Source organism: Anthonomus grandis, chromosome 3 (assembly GCF_022605725.1).
Source record: "Anthonomus grandis grandis chromosome 3, icAntGran1.3, whole genome shotgun sequence".
Classification (NCBI taxonomy): Eukaryota; Metazoa; Arthropoda; class Insecta; order Coleoptera; family Curculionidae; genus Anthonomus; species Anthonomus grandis.
This window is the reverse complement of record NC_065548.1, coordinates 16,822,045-16,844,568: the sequence shown is the minus strand read 5'-3', so window position 1 is coordinate 16,844,568 and position 22,524 is coordinate 16,822,045. Positions and strand designations below refer to the sequence as shown.

Genomic DNA, 22,524 nt, shown 5'->3' with positions numbered 1-22,524 from the left:
AACTTTCAAAATAATATAGAAGTTAATACAAAACAAGTACAGCTTATAACAGAAAATGATTATTTACGAGAGGCACAAGACTCTGATAAGGACATAAAAGAAATTAAAGAAATTTTATCAAGCGGTGACAATGAAAATAAAAAAGAAATTTTTGATCATTTCGATCTTTGAGGAAACAAGTTATTCCGAATAACTCCATTCGGTCTCAGAATAGTAGTCCCCAAACTATGTAGGTGGCAAATCGTTAAGGCTAATCATGACGATATTGGTCATTTTTCTTTTGATAAAACCATTGATAGAATCAAACGTTCATACTGGTTTCTAAAAATGAACCGATTTGTTAAGAAATATATCGGTGCTTGTCTACACTGTCTCTATCATAAGGAGCATAGCGGTAAACGACCAGGTTATCTTCATTCCATACCCAAGTATGCTAGGCCATACCACACTCTTCACATAGACCACTTAGGTCCGTTGATAGAAACAGAAAATGGCAATAAATATCTTCTGGTGATTGTGGACGGATTCTCCAAGTTCACCTACTTACCCTCAGAACTTTTGTTTGGGTTTAATCTTAAAACTGACTGTGATCTACATGCCATATCTGACGAAGAACCTTTAGATGTTACTAAAAGTCGAAAAATAGCCGCCAAAAATCTGGATGAAAATCGAATGAAACAAAACCTAACATTCAACAAGAAAAGATCTCCACCTCAGTTCTTCTCAGTTGGGGACTTAGTGATGACAAAAGTTACTAGTTTTCCGGTCAATAACAAAAGTAAAAAGTTACTTCCAAAATTTAGAGGATCCTTTCGAATTATCGAGGTATTGCCGATTGATAGGTATCGTGTCAAAGAGGACATTCACACAGAAACATCACAAAGACCTTACGAGGGAACAGTTTGCTTGGAAAACATCAAGCCGTTTGAAATTCAAAAAAGTTAAGGTAAATCCATAGTCAATCTTAATCGTATCTTGCTTAACACACCTTAGGCAAAACTGATTGCCATCTTAGGCAAAATTGATCGCCATCTGAGGCAAAATTGATCGCCATCTTAGGTAAGACTGATCGCCATCTTAGGCAAAATTGATCGCCATCTTAGGTAAAATTGATCGCGATCTCAGCCAAAATTGATCGCCATTTTAGGCAAAACTGATCGCCATCTTAGGTAAAACTGATCGCCAGCTCAGGCAAAACTTATCGCCATCTCAGGCAAAACTGATCGCCATTTCAAGTAAAATCCATTGCTATCTCAAGTAAAGTTTATCGTTATCTCAGACAAAAGTGATCGCCACCTCTGGCAAAAATTCTGGCAACCTCTTCTATTTATGTATATAATTCTTCTTTTACCGAATCCTTACGAGGACGTAAGGGCTGCAGGATGGCCGTGTGGTCATATCACCCAAGAACCATTATCAATACATCAATCTTTTCGACTCCGACGATTAGGAGACCGCCACAGTAATTATTTTCTTTATCCCAATGCCGATAATGTAAACACTCACGGCTGAGGGTCTAGCGTATTTAATATTCAGCACTTCTTTTATTTTTGTATAATACAGTGATTTCTTTGTTCTACAGTTCTTGTAAAATGATCTTTAAAAAAAATATAATGGTAGTTCCCTTCTTATCTTTGTTAGAAACAGTCGTTTTAAAATATATTTCGTGTTTTATTGAAAGGGGTGTTTTATTTAAATAATAGCACCTCGACCTACGACGGTCTACACTAAAAGTAAATATTTTTTATGTAACACACTTGTTTTATCCTTATTTGATTATTGTGATATGGTATATTCGGATTCATTGACTGAAGACTCCGCTTACTCAATACAAAAACTTCAGAATTGTTGTATGCGTTTTTCTTACAAAATTCCATTTAGAAGTCACATTTCTCCTTATTTAAACAATAACTTAATTCTAAATATCGTAGAAAATATCACATGTATTCTTTCGTGTATAAAGTTATAAAACCTAAGGAGCTAAAATTATATTTACCTAACAATTTTACAAATTTTCTTCATGAGCATAACACTAGATTTATAAATTTATTTAGAATACCACAACATAGAACAGCAAATTTTCAAAAATCTTTTGTTTTTGTCGCCTCTCAACTTTGGAATAGACTTCCGGCTAATTGCAAAAGTTTTCCGTTTACTGCATTTAAAAAATATATTCAAAAAATAAACTGCTTGATTCTCAAAAAACAATACTTAATCTATAATAAAAATTAAAAGACCTGAGCCGCTCGATCTTCTATTGCCGTCTAGTTATTATTGTTATAAATATTAATTATTTTACCTTTCCTGCATATCCAGAACCCCGCCTGTTTTGCCTTACTTAAATACTTAAATATGATACTCGATTACTTAAGATATATGATTACTTAACATATGATACGATTTATTAAGAAAATCTTTTTTTACTTTTAAGGTTTTTGAAGGACTATGCCACACAGGTTCTATCTTATGATGAACTTGTGTAAACGGTTCTCTATAATCGAGGCATGGTCCTATTTATCATGTATTTGGTAAGTTGTACAACATATGTACAGGGTGTCCCATTAAGAATGTTCCTCGGCTGTATCTCAGGCCCCAATAATCGTAGAGCGTTGAAAAAAAAATTAAGTATAAGAGTGGCCCAAAAAAAATAGCTGGAAAATATTTTGAAGTTCATTGGTCAACCGCTAGAGAGCGTTCTAGCTACTTAAAAACTTTAAAGTCTATTTTTTCCAAAAAACCTTAAATAACTTGCATCCCAAAATATTATCGAAATAATCTACAAAGTATTCCTGACAAAAATGTTTTGACAACCATTTCTGTCAAATGTCAAATAAAGTGGTGGGGAGCGTTTCTACCTTAAATGAGAAAAATAGTAAGAAGTAGGCTTTGGCTGCACGGATTTTTTAAAAACAATTTTTATTTAAAAGCTCTTTTATTGCTTTATTTTTCTACCAAAAAGATATTATTGGAAAATTTTCCTAAAACCCGCTAGGGGGCGTCTACTTCTAACTTACGCTATTCGACTGATTATTTTAAGAAACTCAAATGCAACCATGTATGTTTTTTTACGGTATTAAGAGCGGAGAACAAAGCTTAATAATTTAGTAAAAACCACATTTTGATATCACGTCTCTAACTAAAGTTACAACAAAAAATGTGTTTATTAGAAAGTGAAAACATCAAATATGGTCGTTAAGTTCTATTTACCAGCCGGGTTAAAAAAACTGGTGTCTAAATGAATCTTTGTGTAAAGAAACAATCTTGGTATACCAGCTTTTTAGAAATTCCGGAAGGTTGTGTTTATTTATACACTTCTTTTTAAAGGAGTTTCAGCGGGAATAAATCTATTCAGTATGGGAAAACTATGCATAGGAACGTTTTAAATTTTTGGACAACGTAGCAATAAATAATACCACATGATGTGCTAAAATAAACTAAAAGAATAATATTGAAAAAAATACAGCAACATATTACTAAAAATTAAAGTTTATATAAGACTATCGGTTAGCAGTTTATTCGAGTATAAATAAATAGGTAATTAAATTATGCCAATTTTAATAATAAGTTGGCTTTGCATTTGTTTAAAAAACAAAAACCATGGCCGGTAACAACTCTGTGACACCTGCTTAAAAGTTTTCGGTGGTGCTATAAATTTAGTTATTTATTTCGATCAGAGTTTATTCTTTGACTTTAATTTAAAATGTGTCTGTCTTTGCGAGAGTCGGTAAATGTTATCAACATTTTTTATGAATGTTTTGAAAATGCTACTATAGCTGCAAGGCTGTATGATCAACGTTTTCCTCAAAACCAGCATCTAAGTAGAGGCATATTTCTTCGTTTGGCCCGTCGTTTTCGGACAACAGGTAGTGTAGTCTATCTAACCTACCGTAGACAAGGTCGCAGGTGTCACTTAAGCATCAGAACTATTTCAGGCGATTTAGGCATACCTCGTTCTGCGGTTCACAGAATTTTGCAGGAACACAGGTATAACATAATTTTTCAAAAATAAGTGCCTAGATTAATTTTTTAATTTAATTTTTTTGTATATAAATTTCATCCATTCCATGTAGTACTCCACCAGGCATTAAATCTAGAAGACTATGACAGAAGACTAGATTAATGTCATTGGATGGAGAATATGTTGCTCGAAAATCTAAATTTTCTCAACGAAATTTTATGGACAGTTGAAGCAACGTGCAATAGTGACGGAGGAGTTAACAGACATAATATGCACTATTGGTCTGAAACTAACCCTCGTTGAATGCGCGAGATCCAGCATCAGGGAAGGTGGAGTGTTAATGTCTGGTGCGGTGTAATAGGATCTCAGGTTATAGGTCCATTTTTATTTGATGAGAGCCTAACTGGAGAACGATATCTTGGATTTTTAAGAAATGAGCTTCCAGCATTATTAGAAGAGGTGCCTCTGGTTATAAGAGCCAACATGTTGCTACAACATGACGGATGCCCGGCTCGTTTCGCGGTACAAGTGCGAACGTTCTTTGATCAGCGGTACCCTGATCGGTGGATTGGCAGAGGTAGCTTTTTCCCTTGGCCGGCAAGGTAATTTTATCGTTATAGAAACATGATTAGATTACATTGCATATACTTGCAGATCGCCAGATTTAACCTGCCTTGACTTTTATGTATGGGGTAGAATAAAAGCCATTATATTTTTTTCGATTCCTACCAATAGAGAAAATATGAAACAGCGAATAAGGGGCGCTATTCGAAGTTTACCAGCCGCAGAAATAGAGGCAGCCGTGGAATCAACCCGACGAAGAGTTCAAAATTGTATAGAACAAGACGGACGACAATTCGAGCTTCTCGGCAGGCATTAGATTAGTGTAGGAATTAAAATAATATTATTTTTTTATTCCACTTAAAATAAGCAAGATTTTTATCTGTTTTCAGTTTAATCGGTACCAAGTGCCAAAACTATCGAAATATTTTTGTCGTGTTACAATGACGCGTCGACGTTGATAAATATGTAAAACGCTCCTATGCATAGTTTTCCTAGTTTTCTCATAAACATTGATTTATTACCTGATTTATTAAGTGTATAAAAAAACGCCACCTACCGGAATTTCTAAAAAGCTGGTATACCAAGATTGTTTCTCTACACAAAGATTCATTTAGACACCAGTTTTTTTAACCCAGCTGGTAAATAGAACTTAACGACCATATTTGATGATTTTACTTTCTAATGAACACATTTTCTTTTGTAACTTTAGTTAGAGACGTGATATCAAAATGCGGTTTCTACTAAATTATTAAGCTATGTTCTCCGCTCTTAATACCGTAAAAAAACACACATGGTTGCATTTAAGTTTCTTAAAATAATCAGTCGAATAGCGTAAGTTAGAAGTAGACGCTTCCTAGCGGGTTTTGAGAAAATTTTCCAATAATATCTTTTTGATAGAAAAATAAAGCAATAAAAGAGCTTTTAAATTAAAGTTGTTTTAAAAAAATCGGTGAAGCCAAAGCCTACTTCTTACAATTTTTCCCATTTAAGATAGAAACTCTCCCCACCACTTTATTTGACATTTGACAGAAATGGTTGTCGAAACATTTTTGTCTGGAATACTTTGTAGATGATTTCGATAATATTTTGGGATGCAAGTTATTAAAGGTTTTTTGGAAAAAATAGACTTTAAAGTTTTTAAGTAGCTAGAACGCCCTCTAGCGATTGAACAAAATATTTTCCAGCTATTTTTTCTTGGCCACTTTTATACTATTTTTTTTTCAACGCTCTTCGATTATTAGGACCTGAGATACAGCCGAGGAACATTCTTAATGAGACACCCTGTACAAAAGTGTACATGCTAAAATGTATCGGCTCATTAAGGTTATAAGCATGATATGCCTCTACGACTTGTGGTTTCTACAACTTACTGTCCCACATATAAGTTAACAGCATATTTTTAACAGCAAGTTACTTAAACCCCTTACTCTTAGCTTGCCATATACAATAACAAATTCCCTTGAACTTGTAACTAATCTTAAAAAAAAGAACTTTTAAAACTATTCAGGTTTTCAGTTAATTTTATTAGATGTGGTTTCCCTATACACTTATTGACTTTTTAATAAATTACATAAGAGAAAATTTTCATAGGGTTGAATCCGTGATTCCTCTGGAAGATTTTATTTTTATAATTCAATTTATTTTTCAATTTTCTGTGTTCAGTTTTGATACCTCAAACTAATAATATAACCAGAACAACATAGCAAGAAATGGAGAAGTGATCTAGTAAAAATTTTCTTAGACAGACCCCATTCCTCTTATGAATAAGAGTAATGTGGTTTATAAAGTTAATTATCTTTCTTGTCAGATACCTACTTCTTATATTGGTCAACATCTCAGTCACAAAAGGCTCAACCAACACAACAAACACGGGGCATACGTTTAACTTTAACATTGTTACGATACTTCATAAAGAGAGTAACCTTTATAAAAGATTACTTCTACAGTCGTGGTATATAACCAAGTAGAAAAATGTTAATAAACAGTTTATTCTCAATAATAATAAATAACCAAAAAAAACTATTCAACAAAAATTATTAGTTATATTACTGCTAATTTTATTAAAATAAAAATTTGAATAATCCTAAACACAAAAAATGTTCCAGATCCTTCTCCAAATGCAGGTTTTAAGTATTTGATCCTTAAGGTTCATGTTTTTGTTCTTTATACACGTACATGTATATGACTGATAGATGTCGACACTGATACTATAGTTTAATTGTAAGTTTTCTTTTGCAGATATTTTATGTCACAAAACCTGTACTGAACATTTTAAACGTGTTGCTTTGTTTATTTATTTATTTGTATTCTAGGTTCATATTTTGTTGTAATTTTCAAAAACTTTTAATTCTATCATTTGTATTTTCTTAATAGCCATCTGAAGAAGTCTTAAATCCAGGACGAAACGTCATACCATCACAAATAAAAGTAAAAAGAAATTGAGGCTGTATTTTTGAAAACCTTTTATTAATTTGTTAAAATGTTAATTAATTATAAAATCTAATTTACGTCCAAAAATAATAAACTAAACATTTTCTACTCCGTTTTCATTCCGTTTTTGGGAAAATTAATGCATATTCACGACTAAAGCAAAAGTTCCGGAATGCTAACAGATTTCAAATGAAAATTGCATAGTTTACTTCAGGGCATTCGGATGTCTGGAATCCTAGTTCACATACATACCGTGTCCTAGCTCTGTGATGCTGCGTTCTTAGCATTCTTACTTACCAGCAAATCCATCGCTGGATGTTTGACTAACGAGGAAATAATGATATTAAATACTGAGTATGTTGTTATACTTCATATTTTAATGAATTTGTAAAAATAATTAAAAAAAAATTGTCTTATTTTTCTATAGAAAATTGATAGTAACTAGATTAAGCCTAAAAAAAATTATTTTAAAAAAATATTTAAATCTTAATGCACAAATTTATATTTAAAGTAATAATATAGTTTCATAAATCCATAAAACGGAACAAGCCTTGCAAGAATTCAAAAATGTAATATAAAATTTTATTAAATTATAGAAGAATTTTGAGATTCGCTCTATAGCTTATTATAATTACATTTTATAGCATCGTTTTAAATTACTAAAAAAATTCTAGTTTAGCAACAAAAATTGATATTTATATAGATATTTAGCGAAATCATAATATATCCATTTCTTAGCGTGCATTAACATTTAAATTATTGATCATCCACTCCATACACAGAAAACCTCGTAACCCCGTATCTTACTCGCTCTACTTTCGTGTTGCCATAAATTTCCCTTTAGCCTTTCGATGGTTCTGCGAAAGTCCATAAAAGAACATCCGGATTTATTCTCTGTAGAAACCATGTTCTTTACTTGGCATTAAATTTTAATTTTAACGGAAAACATAGATGAACAAGTTTTTGTAAAACATGTTAAACTTTTATAGTATGTTTTTTATATCATAGCCTTCTTGTGTATTCTTTGAAAAAACACATCAACTCATAAATAAAGCAAAATGAGGCTCTTTAAACGACTTTTCTATAAATAAACCTAATTTAGCACTCGTATCCATTTAGATTATGCATACTTACTACTACTGCATACTACGAATTATTTACGTTAAAGGTCATCATTTAAACAGTTCAATTGTAAGTTTTTAGTTGTTAATAAATTGTTGAAATATGTTTTAAAAGCCAGGAGTTATAGAAACTATAAATAGTACACTAAAAAGAAATTCTTGATGAGGCTAGATAAATATGACGATGAACCACCAGATGTCCTCGCGATGAAGATCTTACATTTTCTCACAATTTAAATATTAGCGTATAAAATTTAATTTAACAAATAGTAATATTGGTAAAAATAAGCAATACGTAACAAATTTCTTCATCATCTAATCCTGCTAAAATTTATAATATCATAGGAATGTCGTGAGTTAGTGAGTGTACTATATCCACGTAGGTCTAAGAAGAATTGGGCCAATTCAATAAAATTTAAACTGATCAGACCAAAATTCAAACTCTTTTTTTTTTAATTTTAACGTTCATTAAAGTAGCTAGTGATGATGAGCGAGAATCAGAATAATAAGAACCTTACTAAAATATTGTCAACAAGATGAGGGAAGAACTTTGTAATGATGTTTATATTTGTCATGGTATTTGTTAAAAAATTTATCTAAATTAAATTAGAACAAGTTGATAAAAATTAAAAAAAAATTTCGTTATAAATTTTAGCTATTCCACAAACGTCTATAACCGGCCAAGATGTAACACTTCGGTTAATCGAGAAGTAATTGTTTGACATAACAATTCCAAAATTCATAAAAAAAAACAATTTTACCAATTTTAACCTAATTTCTACCCTTGACTTCTATCATGTAGTGTCGTTATCTGCTTCTTTTTTGTTTTTTTTTTTAGTGAATACACAAGTGGATTTGATGATGCCTAGTATGGGCGAAACACATGTAATCCTCTGACTTTAATTTAATAAATTTGAGACCTTTGACTATGACTTACAATTTATTTCATTACTATTTAATGTAAGCCGGTCTCTTTGAGAAAAGTTGGACTATTTCTTTGAAAATTTTGTAGCTCTAAAAATGTTTTTAATTTATTTATTAATATAGATAATGGAAGATGAAAAATGGATAAATCTCAAATAGAGCGGAAACACGAGCCGGGATTTAATAATGAAATTGACGGGGCTGTTTCGCAGGCCTTATTGCGTTACGAATTTAAAAATTGAGGACAAAATCTGTTCATTTTGAACGGGTTAATTGCATTAATCAAAGTCTGCTATGGCTGCCTGCGAGCAAAATGTTGTAATTAAATAGCCTTGTAAATGGAACGTCGGTAACCTCCGGTTCTATAAACGTGGTTAAGACTTCGAATTGGGTCTGTTAATGAAGGATTTGATCGAGAATACGAACAAGAAACGAATTAACGCTTTAAAAATAATATAATTGAACTTTAATTGTTTTTAATGAATCAAGGAAAAAAGAAAAACCAGCAAAAATAGATTAGCTTATTGTTTCTAGATCGGACATACTTGGTGCGAATACACCTATTTTTTTTCTTTTTTTTCAAAATAGTTTTCTTGGCACTAATTGACCTATAGAAATATGGCTTACTTTTTGCCTTAATCCTGGTGGTAAAAAACTCAAACTGTTTTCCATTTCTATTTAACAAATTATAATCTAACGGGAAAACTTTTATACCGGGTGGTGCGTCGCCGAGCGGAACATAGGAAATCCTATGTAAATTTTAAGAGGGTCAATTATTGGCTTTTCTGCACATTTTACAGAAAAAATGTAAGATAACTTTTTGAAGAGACAAATCTGGCAAACCCTCGTGCAAAATTTCAAAAAATTGTAATAAGCGAATCTTGAACTATTCAATTAAATGTAATTGTAAAATTACCAAATTTTCGGTTCAGGTAAAACCAGCCACCAGCAAACAATTTGTTATAAGGCTTTGTCAAATCTGACGTACAGCCGAATACAAGAAATGTTTTTTAACGGAATGGTAAAAAATAATTAATTACGGTGGGGAAATAAACTGAAAACATTTCAGATACTGCTCTAAAACTGTTTGCCGCATAATGCGACTTAATTATGGCTATTTTTTCGTCGATTCAATAATTTATACTTGTTTTCAAATATCGACTGTCACTGATTTCTTGACACTTTTCCTCACGTCAGTGACAATATTCAATTTACTGGTGCCCGTTTGGTTTTACCTGAACCGAAAATTTGCTAATTTTGCAATTACATTTAATTTAGTAATTCAAGATTCCAGATTGGTTTCTTCAAAAAGTTATCTTACATTTTTCTGTAAAATGTGCAGGGAAGCCAATAACTGACCCCCTTAAAATGTACATGGGATTTCCTATGTTCCGCTCGGCGACGCACCACCCGGTATAAAACAATTAGTTCATAATACAAATTATAAAATATGATCACATATGTTTTCTTAAAAACTAGAAAATTATGTAAATGAGAATATATTACAAAATGTTAGTGAATACACTTTTTAAATAAACACGTATTTGCGTTAAAAATAAAAACTAACAACTGTTATAAGGAAGTTGAGCATTTAAAATTTAAAAAAAATATTTAAACAACAAGCCGTAAGTAACCAAATCAAACTTGGCAAACCCAAATTAATACATTGTATTAATTTGGGTTTTTAATATTTGGGTAAAAATTAATTTATAAATGTATTGTGATAAATGTATGAGTATAATACTGCAAATTTTAGGCTATAAGCTATATAAATTTAAGACCATAAGATTTATGTAGAAACTGTTTTTTCTTAGTGATTCTAGGTGCCACAGGAAATATATTATTTAAATGTTGTAATGTGGCAAATTGTTTACTTGTTGCTTAAAAAGTTTTAATACTGATGCTGCTTATTGTCTTCTCCAGGGTACGAAAACCAGAAAACCAATGGAATAAAGAAGAAGAAATATAAATTATTATTACTGAAAACAAATGGTTCGTTCCTCGTAAACTCCTCGGAGGGGTGTGGTGGCACCATGTGGTAAGTCCGTCAATCGTTGGCCTCTAAGATTTTCTTTCTCGGGCATGGTGTATTTCATCGTGCAGCCTCTCTCGTATTCGATTTTGTAATTGGTCTACCGATCGCGATAGTGAACATTCTTTTGGTATTCGTCCATTTACTTTTTCTTTTATGATCAGCTTCTCCCTTACCTCTGAGATTTTCTGGCAATGTGTCTAAATTATTTTAAATACTGCTGGTTGACATAAGTCTGATTTTCATTTGCAATTGTTGGTGCGGTTTGCTATCTATGGAATTCGAAGCATTCTTCTGTAGCGGTACATCTCTAGAGTGCCAATTCTGCGACGGTATGATATTTTTATAAGTCGCTATGGAGAAAATGAGATTTCGTATAAATCTAAGTTTGGTATTAATTGTTATAGAATTTCAGATTTCAGTTTTGCAATCTTCGCTATTGGTGAAGACAGATCCAACATATTCAAACTGACTGACCACTTGATATCCGGCAACATTTGTAAAGTCAGGGCTGTTGTTATTAGCACGGTCAACAATCATTACTTTTATCTTTGAATTATTGATTTCCAGTCGGTATCGTCTGCTGTATTCATCTAGCTTCTGCATTAGATTAATAAGTTCATGCCCTTTTTTTTGTTATTATCAAGTCATGTCATGATGTTACCCTTTCACTCTTTAAGAATCTCCCTAATATTGAATTCAATATAAACAGGGTGGTCGGTAATATATAAACCAAAAGAAATTTTAGGTTAACCTCGTAAAAAAATCGATGGTGACCCAAATATGCCTTAGTAAAATGTCGCTCATAATTAAGATACAGGGTATTAAAATTTAATTTTCGAATCTCTTTTTCTCTATATAGCTCAAGTTGTTTTTGAGATATCGATATATAAACGGGGAATCGGGGGTTCTTTGGGATGTGGAATAATATTTTATTTTATTTTTTGACATAAAGTCAAAAAGGGTGTCAAAAGTTAAAAGAGGGTGGGTAGTTCATGTCATAACTTTCTTACTAGTAACGTTTTATTACTTTGTTTTTTTACCTTTGTTTTAACTGATAGAATCATGATTTTTAAAAAAAAAGACGCACTATATCTACTTTGGTTAAACAAATCTGTTCCACAGTTAAAAAATACTTTAGCACTAAATTGAGATAAAATAATAGAAAAGGTCCAACATTCACTTTTAGGCATTTTCTTAATCTTTTTACCAAAAAGTACCTTACTTGGAATGAAGTTCATTATTTACTTTTGATAACATTGGTGGAATTATGAATTTTTTGCTATAGTTGCTCTCATGTATGGATTCCTTCTGTTTTAACTACTGACTCAATACCTTAAAAAATCCAAAGGATTAAGATCCGGACTACCCGGAAGTCATGAATATTCACTACCACTACCAAACCATCTGTGAGAATTGTGGACAAATTATGATTATTAATATTAAATTCATCATATTTTTAATTAACCATACAAGACCTTTTTTTAAATTAATAATTTTCAAAATTAATGTCAATATGACTGACATTATTTTAATGACTACGTTTATTTGTTATCCATAATATTCATGTCAAGTGTTTTTAAGTGTGCAACAAAACTTGAAATGCAAATATTTAGGGGTTTTTTAACTGAAATAAATGTCGTTAAACTTATTTTTTTAAAAATATTACTCTATCAATTACATAGATAAAAAATAATAAAAGTGTACTAGTAAAAACCTTATGGGATGAAACAGCGAATAAAAATGCTGTAACTAGTGCCCTCTAAACTTTATGTCAAAAAATAGATTAAAAATATATGCCGCATCCCCAAAAAACCCCGATTCCCTATTTTTATGTCGATATCGCAAAAACAACTTAAGGTTTTAAGTTTAACCTAGAATTGCTTTTTGGCGCATTTACTACCGACCACCCTGGATATTGAAAAGAAAGGAAAATAAAATGCAGCCTTGTCTTAACCTAGCAGTAGTTGAGAAGGTGTCAGAGAGAGTGTCCGTCGACCTCTATAAGATTAGGTATATCAGATGCTATGGTCTCCATATAGGCAAGAATATTCCAGAGCTTCGACCATTGTACCTTGTCAAAACCCTTCCTATAGCCTATGAAACCCAGGAGCATTTTAACATTAAACTCTCTGGTTTTTTTATTGATCCGTCAAACTTACAAGATCTGCCGTAAGTTCCTTTTCCTAGAACAAATCCAGTCTTCTAGTCTAGTATTAATCTAAGGAGGAAATTGTTCAGCTTCTCAAGAGATTATTATCATGCAGAATTAGGGCAGTCTGCGATAGTTTCCACAGTCGAGAGGAAGACCTTTATTATATAAAGGTGAGAAAATGGAATGGCACCATTGTTCTGGCTGGCTTCTAATCGTCCAGATCTTCTTATACATATTTATTTATATTTATGTTACAGACTACAGGTCAATTACAGGAGCAGTAGTAAAATATAATACCTAAAGTACAAAAAACTAACAAAAAAAACTAAACTAACTAAACTGGACTAAATTATTCAACAAAACTAGAGTTGAAATTAAATTATTAAATGTAATATAAAATAAAACAAAATTCCGAGTAAATTCAAAAAAGATACATACCAAGCAGAAAGAGAAAAGTTTAACTCATCTTCTAGCGACTGCCGAACTCCGAAACTAGGTGCATTAGAGTGCATAAATCAGAGCAAAGATATTACAAGTGGAAGCAAAATTGTTGAAGTTTGTGCACATGATAATAATAGGATCTTGATATTTAATGGTAATTCTGGCACGATCAGAAGCATAAAACTGGTTTTGTAGAAGGGCGCGGCACCTGCAAACAAATGTGACCAAAAAGAGTTGGAGAATCTGTGTGACCATTGAGCAATTTCACAGCACAGTCTCTCTCCTCAAAACAAGAGCTTCTAAGTCGAACCGGGATAACAGATGAGTGTGATTATAACCTGTAGTTGGATAAGCATAATTCTCTCTAAACATAAATATTTCAAAAAGCGCCTTTAGATGTATTTAAGGGAGTTAATATGGCAATTATAAGATAGATACCAAATCAGAGACCCATATTCGAGCTTGGGTCGCACCAAAGAGAAATAGAGCATTATCATAAAAAGTGAAATGATAAAAAGCGTGCAATTCCGAATAATAAACCCCAATAGTCTTGCGGAAGTGGCTATATAATCAATATTTGGGACGAATGTAAGCCTATCGTCAAACAAATTCACGGTCCTTAAACAATTTCGTTCTGCATAAAGTGAAATTGGCAGTGGTATAGTTAAATATTAGTGGGATCTTAATTCTATGATAAGACATAACACAGCATTTAGAAACCTTAATATTTAGATTATTGCATTTACACCAATTCTTAAGCAGGTTTATATTGCTCTGTAGCAATAAGCAATCCATCTCGTCCTCCTCCATGTCACGCCAGAAAATTTTCAGATCTTCAGCATAGGCTAGTTTGCCGCAAGAGATAATTGAAATCAGATCATTGATATTATTCTTGTATTGATACTATTGACTTGTAAATAGTAGTGTGGACCTAGATTGGACCCCTGTAGAACTCCAGAAGTAGGAATAAAGGATTTTAAGTTGTACCTTTTAATTTTGACAACCAATATGATACGATGATCAAATGTAGCGATAGCAGTAAGCTTTTCAGAAAAATTAAACAGCTTCGTCAACTTCCAGTAAGATTCCAGTAAGATATATTGATCTATTTGATGAAAGGATTTGCTGAAATCAATCTGGTCTCAAGGTAGAAAGATGATATATGGATAGTTTCGATTGAACATGAGGAAATACGGAATTGTAAATAATAATCTCTAAGATTTTGGAAAAGTTATAGAATGGATATGGGATGATAATTTTTAATGTTCTGTAGGTCATCTTTCTTGTGTATGGGAAGTATTTTGGCAGTTTTCCGAATAAAGGGAAACTGGTTAATTTTAAAGATTAGGCTAAGAAAATGCAATAATTGGTTACACGGAATAAATGCACAATCCTTGGCTATGAAACTGGGAGTTCCACCTGGGCCGAGCGGTCATTTTCTTTGTTAATGTTGTACCTGCAGCTGCAATTTTATCAGCAGAAATTGACGGGGAAACTTCTACATAATCCGAGAAATAAGAGTAGAAATAGGTTTTATCTGTTCGGTCAGAATTTTTATATGCAGAAAATTCAAAAATATAAAATATCTGGAGAAAATATACAAATGCCGAGACAATATTAGCAGTACCCTTAAAACTTCTTCCAAAAAAATCGTAAACAGTTGCTGGTACCAAACACTGGGCCTTCCTTGCCCTAATAAAGTACCAAAAAGAAGAAGAGTCTTCAGAGATGGCTTCCTCTGTTCTAACGACAGATTTTGAAGGCCTCCCGAGCTTGCTATTTTATTGTTTGGCGCAAAGAGTTAAATTTGCGGCGATAGATATCATATACGCTATGTATTATGGATATCCCCAATTCACTCATATTTTTCAGTTCTACAGCGGTAATTCCATCACAACCCGATGCTTTCTGATTTCGTAGTCTTCATTTCTGAATCTATGGTTGATTCTCGTTCTTTGCTCGGACATCATTTTAGAAGAGCTCTGTGCAATACATCTACCATACAGTAGCAATGCTGTTTACATTGCCCTCGTTGTCCTTGTTGATTTGTGTCCTGGGTTTGAACTCGAGTTCCAGGTATTTCACTTTACTACATAGCATATTTGATTCGAGCCTCATTTCAGTTGAAGAGATCCACTGTTTCATACAGCTTCTTGAAGGATTATTAGCTCAGGAGCACTAATTCGTTTGGACTTCACTTCGGATATTGGTTTGCTCAATTTGATCTTACTAAAATTTACCTATGAAAATTGTGATCGTATGCGCACTCAGCGCTTGGCATTGTTTTAACGTTGTGGAAAGAGGTTCTCCATCTTTTATCAACGAGGATATAGTCGATTTGGGATTTATTGTTTCCATTGGGAGATGTTCACGTGTACTAACGTCATTGGTGGTGTTTGCATATGGTGTTCATTACAGATAGATTATTATTAGTAGCAAATTCTCTTAATTCGTTGCCTCGTTCGTTTCGTTCTTATAACGACTTACTATGTCTCGTAAATGGTCGTCCGATGTTGTTTTTCCTACCTTTGAGTTGAAATCTGTCAGAACTATCCCGATACCTTTAGGGTTACGAGTATTTATAGTATTTTCTACGATGTTATATAAATCTCTTTGTCGTTTCCGTAAGTGGTAGGCAGGTATACTTGAATCAGGCGTAACTTGTATTGTTTAAGATTTAAAGTCAAAGTCGTTAATCTTTCGCTGACTGATCTGTAGGCTTCAACGTATTAAGGAACTTTTTTGTTGACCAGGAAGGCAACATCATGTCGGCCCGTGTTCTTCGCGTCAACAATATATTCAATATTATGGTCTTCAGTGGCAAAATGTCCGCAGCTCTTCCAGTGTCACTCTGAGAGACCACAGATATGTTTATAATGAAGCGCATTAGTGCTCCTGTTATTAAATACCAGGCTAAAATAGCCTTTCACATTCCATCTCTACGATTGCGAAGTTGGTTAATGTTAGATCGATCAGTAGACCAATAATGTCCTCTTGGGATAATAATCAAGTGGTTTCCTCTTGCCTTCTTGGTCCTATACCGTTGGTTCTAAGACTCATCTGGCTTTGGTGTTTGCTTTTCTTGGGCAAAAGGATGCCTGGTTAACCTTATACCATCCCTAAAGGTCTGGGTTACACTTCCGCCCGTGCTACCATACCGCAGTTATTTTCCTCCCCCTTTGTTGCTGTTTTAATCTTTGGCTGTGACTCAACACAAGAGGCTCTAGTCAAGTGCTAGCTTTCTGGGCTAGAAAGCTCCTAGTAACTACAGAGGGCAGCGGTTGATTCACTTTCCCTAATTTATACGGATACTCAAGAAATTCTTAAGCAGTTCCTATCCGCTACCCGTATAAATAAATAGTACATATCTATATTATTAAAATAACTATAGGATAATAGTTGCTCCTATATACATTCTTTAGTTCTCTTTTGCCTATTTTCCGAAAAAATAGTAAATAGTTATCAAATAGTTAAGTGAATGTACTTAATCTACAAATGTTGTTAGAACCGAAATTCCGTTAAAATTGAATTATTCTCTGCATTAATGTCCTAGTCAAGATTGCGAGCTGTTCCCATTAAAATCCATCACTTTTACGGCAGTTGAGGCGTACCATTCAGGAAATAATGATTAATGTTGCAGCAGCTACTCCTTTATAGAGCCAAGTGACGCAAAAGCCCCCTTTTAAAATGAGAAAATTAAATTTTCAATGCTGTTATATTTACCTTTAAACTGCGTTTAAATAAGGTTACTCTCAATTAAATATTAATAATTGTAAAGCTAAACTAAACAGGACGTAGACACATTGTACCTTTGAAATTTTAGTAATAATATAACCCTTTGTTCTGTATCCAACCGTTGCGCTAGTATAGTAGTCGGTTAATTTATGTTAATTTAGGTTTGTCGCAGCTTATTTTTTTTAACTTAAAATTTTATGAGGTTCTCAATAAAAACAAATAGTTATGTCCTGTAGAAAACGGAGTGTGTGAGTACAGGACGAACCTGTGTCCCATGGGCAGGATGTATCTGAAGGCTGACAAGGCCGGTAAGATCACAAAAGCTTTATGTTACACAAAAATACATGGTTATGTTATTTTTTTTCAATGGTTACTATTATAAAATTGATTGATATAACTTGTATTTTTGTACAACTCTTTGCCCCGTTGCTGTAAGTAAACAAGCATGCTGCACGCTGTCTTTCATATTAAGAAATATTTATCATTATCATTGTGATGTTTGCTTACAGCAATGCCGATTGTGGTTTGTGCTAAAATCCGCTAACTACCGGACTCACATCTACCTGCACTTTATTTATCATCAGTAAATATTTGCTTATTTCATTTCTAGTTGCACAGTTTTGTTAATTGTTTCTAGTTGGAATATGTGTTTGTTTCGTGTGATTATATTTAATAATATGGCTAATGTAATGAGTAAGATTAGATTTTACTCGACTAAAGGTTATACGATTTATTTTAATCCATTTTTTGTATTTAAATACAGTTTTTTAAATAATTGTAAAAGTCGTAATAATATGAAAGGCAATATTTTATTAAAACGTATGAAAAGTCAAGTAATTAAAAAATTGGGGTTAGAGAATTAAAATTATTTGCAATTTAGAAATAATAAAAAATAAGTATTGAGCTTGCCATCAATTCAATAGAAATTGATAAACTGATGCTGCTTATTACGAATTTTATATTTAAACCTTTTTTTTGTTGCATCCACGTAGAAATCAAAAACTTAGATTCAAATATAAGACAATTAAGGCTTAAAAGGTTATTATAAAATAAATGTAAGCGATTCCAAAAGTCTAGTTTTCTACAAAAGACCTCAGGACTTAAAATAATTAATTTTTTGTAAATTCTCAATAATTTCTTCTATCTAGATATTTACCTGTAGCCCTATCACGCAACTTTTTATAAATTAAATATTTAGTTCTCGAAACTATCTATTTAGTTTTCTTGCATTTAACTTTAACTTAATTACACATCCTCTCTCTAATAATGCAGTAGTCTCTGCTATATTACTTCGAGTTGAGAAGATAGAAATGAGAGTATTATCAGCAAAAGGACTAATCGAGCAATATTTTCAAGTTCTTTGAATTTTATTAATATAAATGGAAAATAAGTAAAACCAATAACTGCCTTATTTGTTAGGTTTTTTGCTGATATCTCTTTTAATGCATTTAAAACTATCACAACCAATTCAATTAACTATTTGAAAAGCTTGTTTTAAATACACAAATACACTGAGTATTACTTTACCATTCATATTATTTCGCCAGGTTGCAGTTACATTTTAAATAGCGAACTCACTTAAGTGCTAACTCACTTGAGTTAGTATTATAGGATTATGAATATGATTTGATGTCTTATAAGCAAGACAATAAGTAGAAAGAAATAAAATAATGTAATAAGCGGATTGAAAATTTTGAAAGTTTTAAATGAACCCAATATTTCAGACTTTCAAGTGCTTGGGTTTAAAAACTTGTTTTTTTTTAACTACTAAAAATAACATTTTTAAGCCAGTATTTTATTAAAAATCATTTTAAAGGTATTATTAACTACACTTTTTAGCCATAATTTTTCATGTCAAAAGAGTTCCTTTTATATACCCATTTTTTGAATAGACATATAAAGCCGGCGCCACACGATGCGTCCAACCATTGGACCCAACGTTGGATCCAACGTTTGATACAATTTTTTGCACTTAAAGCATTTGGCAAATGTGTCTGCTACACGATAGGTAACGTCCTTTCCAAGATTGGAACTAACATTGTATCAAAGGTTGGTGTATCGCCGTCAGTGCAGTGCTGTTTTATTTCACTTCTTTACATTAAAATTTTTAAAATGGATAACGAAGACGTGACAACTTCAGTCGTTGCTGCTTCCACGGTAGTTTTATGTTGTGCAAAATTATTGCAACAGAAAAAACAAAAAAGGCGTACTAGGAGGTGGTGGATGATTGCCCTGTAAGGTTTTTTATTTAAATTGATTACTCTTTAAATTAAAAGGAATGGAATTAACAGGATATTTTAAATTAACTTTTATATTATTAAATTTATTAATAATTAATGCTATAAAAATTAAAACAGGCGTCTCCCTGGCTACAATTTTGCGGAATATACCCATTAAACCTTTTCCTTTTTTAAATTAGTTCACCTGACCTAATTACGAAATATTTGATCCGAGGATGTAACTTTTAAATTCTGTCAAAACCATTTGGTTCTAACTTAAACCGTTTGGATTTTACAGCCAAAGTACCGAAATGGCAAGTTTTAACTTGTCATAATCTCCAAAAGTAACAAAGAAAAAAAATAAGGTAATATATCAAATTTCTCAGAATTTAATCTCGATTATAAATCGTAAAAAATATATAGGGTGTCCCATTTAAAATAAGAAATTTGGTATTAGCCCCGTCTACATGGCATACCCTGTATAATTTTTTTTTATTGGAAAAAATGCGCAACTTACAATCTCAATTGACGTGTCCGAGCGTTTTTTTTTCGAACACACTCCTGAATTTTAAATGAATTTAGACATTACTTTTGGGATGCACTGTATAACATACTAAGTACTCAAAATAAAATTATTTTTCTTACCTACTTTTTTTATTTTTCATATTATTTAAATATATATAGTTATACATACTAAAAATCTATATGTATTATGTATATAAACTCTAATTGTTCATTTTAAAAGCAAAAAGGAATATTTGAATAAATACTAGTTTACTGCAATTATTATAAACCTACACTACTTACCTTTTTAATTTTTTTCGCTCAAATAAAACAATCAAACAAATAATAATACTTCTTGAAAACTGCACAACACTGACCTGGTGCGAAAATCAGTAGATAACTAAACATCTCGTGTGGCCGTATGGCAAGTCGTGTGCCGAACGTTGGAAGCAGCCTTTGAAACGGGACAAATGTACCGACTTCGGCCCGAACGTTGCGTGTGACCAAAGTTGGACACATATTTGTCACCAGCGCACGGCTACACGATGCGATGAATCGCTGCGCGTCCAACGTTGGAAGGTATTCGACACATCGTGTGGCGCCGGCTTAAAGTGAGTCAAAGTTGAAGGTGAAGACTTAATAATATAAAATAACATTGAAACCGTATCCATTTAAATTATGCATAATAAAATCGCAAACATCTCAGGATACTATTTTCTTGTCGCTATTGCATTATTTAATACTTTTAAGTCCTTAAGTTCAAAAGAATGTTTGTTTTTTGTAAACGTGTTAGAAATTAAAAAACATACTTCGGTTCTTCTCTCTAGTTCCTAAAACCACATTTTTCCTCCAAAAGAAAACAGTTTCTTAAAAATAGGATTTAATTTGAGCACACATTGTTACTTCGTTTAAAATTGGTTAATAAATTAATTAGCACACAATTTTATGGAATATACAGTTTAGTCATTTTTGACTCGCGTGACTGTACGGAGTTTTAAGTCACTAGAAAACGTACACACAATACTTAAACTTTATAAACATATTTTTTGTTCATTTAAATAATATAAGATAAAATTGTATTTTCTTACTTCAGGTTAAAATATTTATTAAGTACGCTGTGTCTGACAACTCGAAAAATTCATCCATTATCCCAAAGATGCTGGTCATACACTTTTATAATTTGTGATGCTGTAAATTTGTATCTGACAAGGCGAATTATTTTAAATGTTATTGTCACTCATTTAATAACGTTATCTATTACCTTTTATTGCGTCCTTATGGTTAGTTCTATTATTTATTGCCTGGAATTTGAAAACCTTGGCTCGCACGAAGTCCAGACTTTAACCCACTAGATTTTTGCATATGGAGATACATGAAATTAATTGTTTACGATAAACACAAGACAGCAATTAATGGTATAAATATTAATTGCTGCTGAGTCATTCCGAAATAAGTAATTATTTCTTAAGATTCACTGATCTTTCAGTAAAAGAATTTATTGAATTATTGAATGTATTAAAGCGAGATTTTTGAATTATACTTTTTTTTAACAAAACTATATGCAGAATACATATTTTTAATAAAAAGTCACTGTATGCCAAGCCTAAAATGTTATGGATTAAAAAAATAAAAATCAAATTGTTACTTGTGGCGTTCTCTGTAACAAATTTTAAAAAAAGGTACTTTTTAAGATTTTGGTTAAATCGAAGAATAAATGCGATAATAAGCAAAAAAAAATATACATTAAGTTCATCGCTCTGTATCTTGGTTGCCTTTGACTTTCAAACTAAGAATATTTGACTTTTTTTCGACCTATTTTTTTTTAAAGGGAATCTTCTATAAAATTATTTACCATTATTCGTGGGACCCCCTGTATATGCTTATGCGAGTTTCTGCAGTAGTACGTCGAGCTTTGAACAGCCTTAACAAAAGAAAACTGAAATCAATCCAATCTGAGTCTCTTTTTTTACAAAAATATTATTACTTCAATAAATTAAACAGTAGTGTGTATAAATCTATCTCTGTGTTTCCCACAATTAGATTTATCCATACAGTATTAACTATTATTTTTCACTCATGTTTTTCAGTGTTTTTTTTTTGCATTTTTATCATTAATAATTTTTTCTCTTCATGTTTTCTAGTTCATTCCCGTTTTACCAAATTAAACAACCGCTTAATAATGACATTTACTTTACAGGTAGGGTAGGCTCTCCCGCTTTTATGGCTCCAGAGGTGGTCGAAAAGAAATCATATGGAAAAGCCGTAGATATCTGGGCCGCTGGTGTTTTACTTCACGTGCTTCTGTCTGGGACCCTTCCATTTCACGGTAGCGGAAGAAGATTGACTGAGGCCATTTGTCGTGGGAAACTATCGGTAAGTACTTTCTACTTTCAGTCTAGTTCTAAAGAATGTCATTTGTTTTGGTTTCTAATTTATATTTA

The 22,524-nt window shown here is 32.1% G+C and overlaps 1 protein-coding gene across 3 annotated transcripts in view; it reads left to right on the top strand.

Annotated features, from left to right (window-relative positions):
- Nucleotides 1-22,524, top strand: part of LOC126734519 (peripheral plasma membrane protein CASK) — a 681,912-nt gene that overhangs the window by 87,912 nt on the left and 571,476 nt on the right. For 2 of the 3 annotated variants that reach the window (XM_050438187.1, XM_050438188.1), the window contains exons 6-7: nucleotides 17,597-17,668; nucleotides 22,281-22,456. In XM_050438187.1, the coding sequence (XP_050294144.1) occupies nucleotides 17,597-17,668; nucleotides 22,281-22,456 (248 nt within the window). The remainder of the gene's footprint in view (nucleotides 1-17,596; nucleotides 17,669-22,280; nucleotides 22,457-22,524) is intronic. The other variant, XM_050438189.1, reaches the window with a different exon arrangement.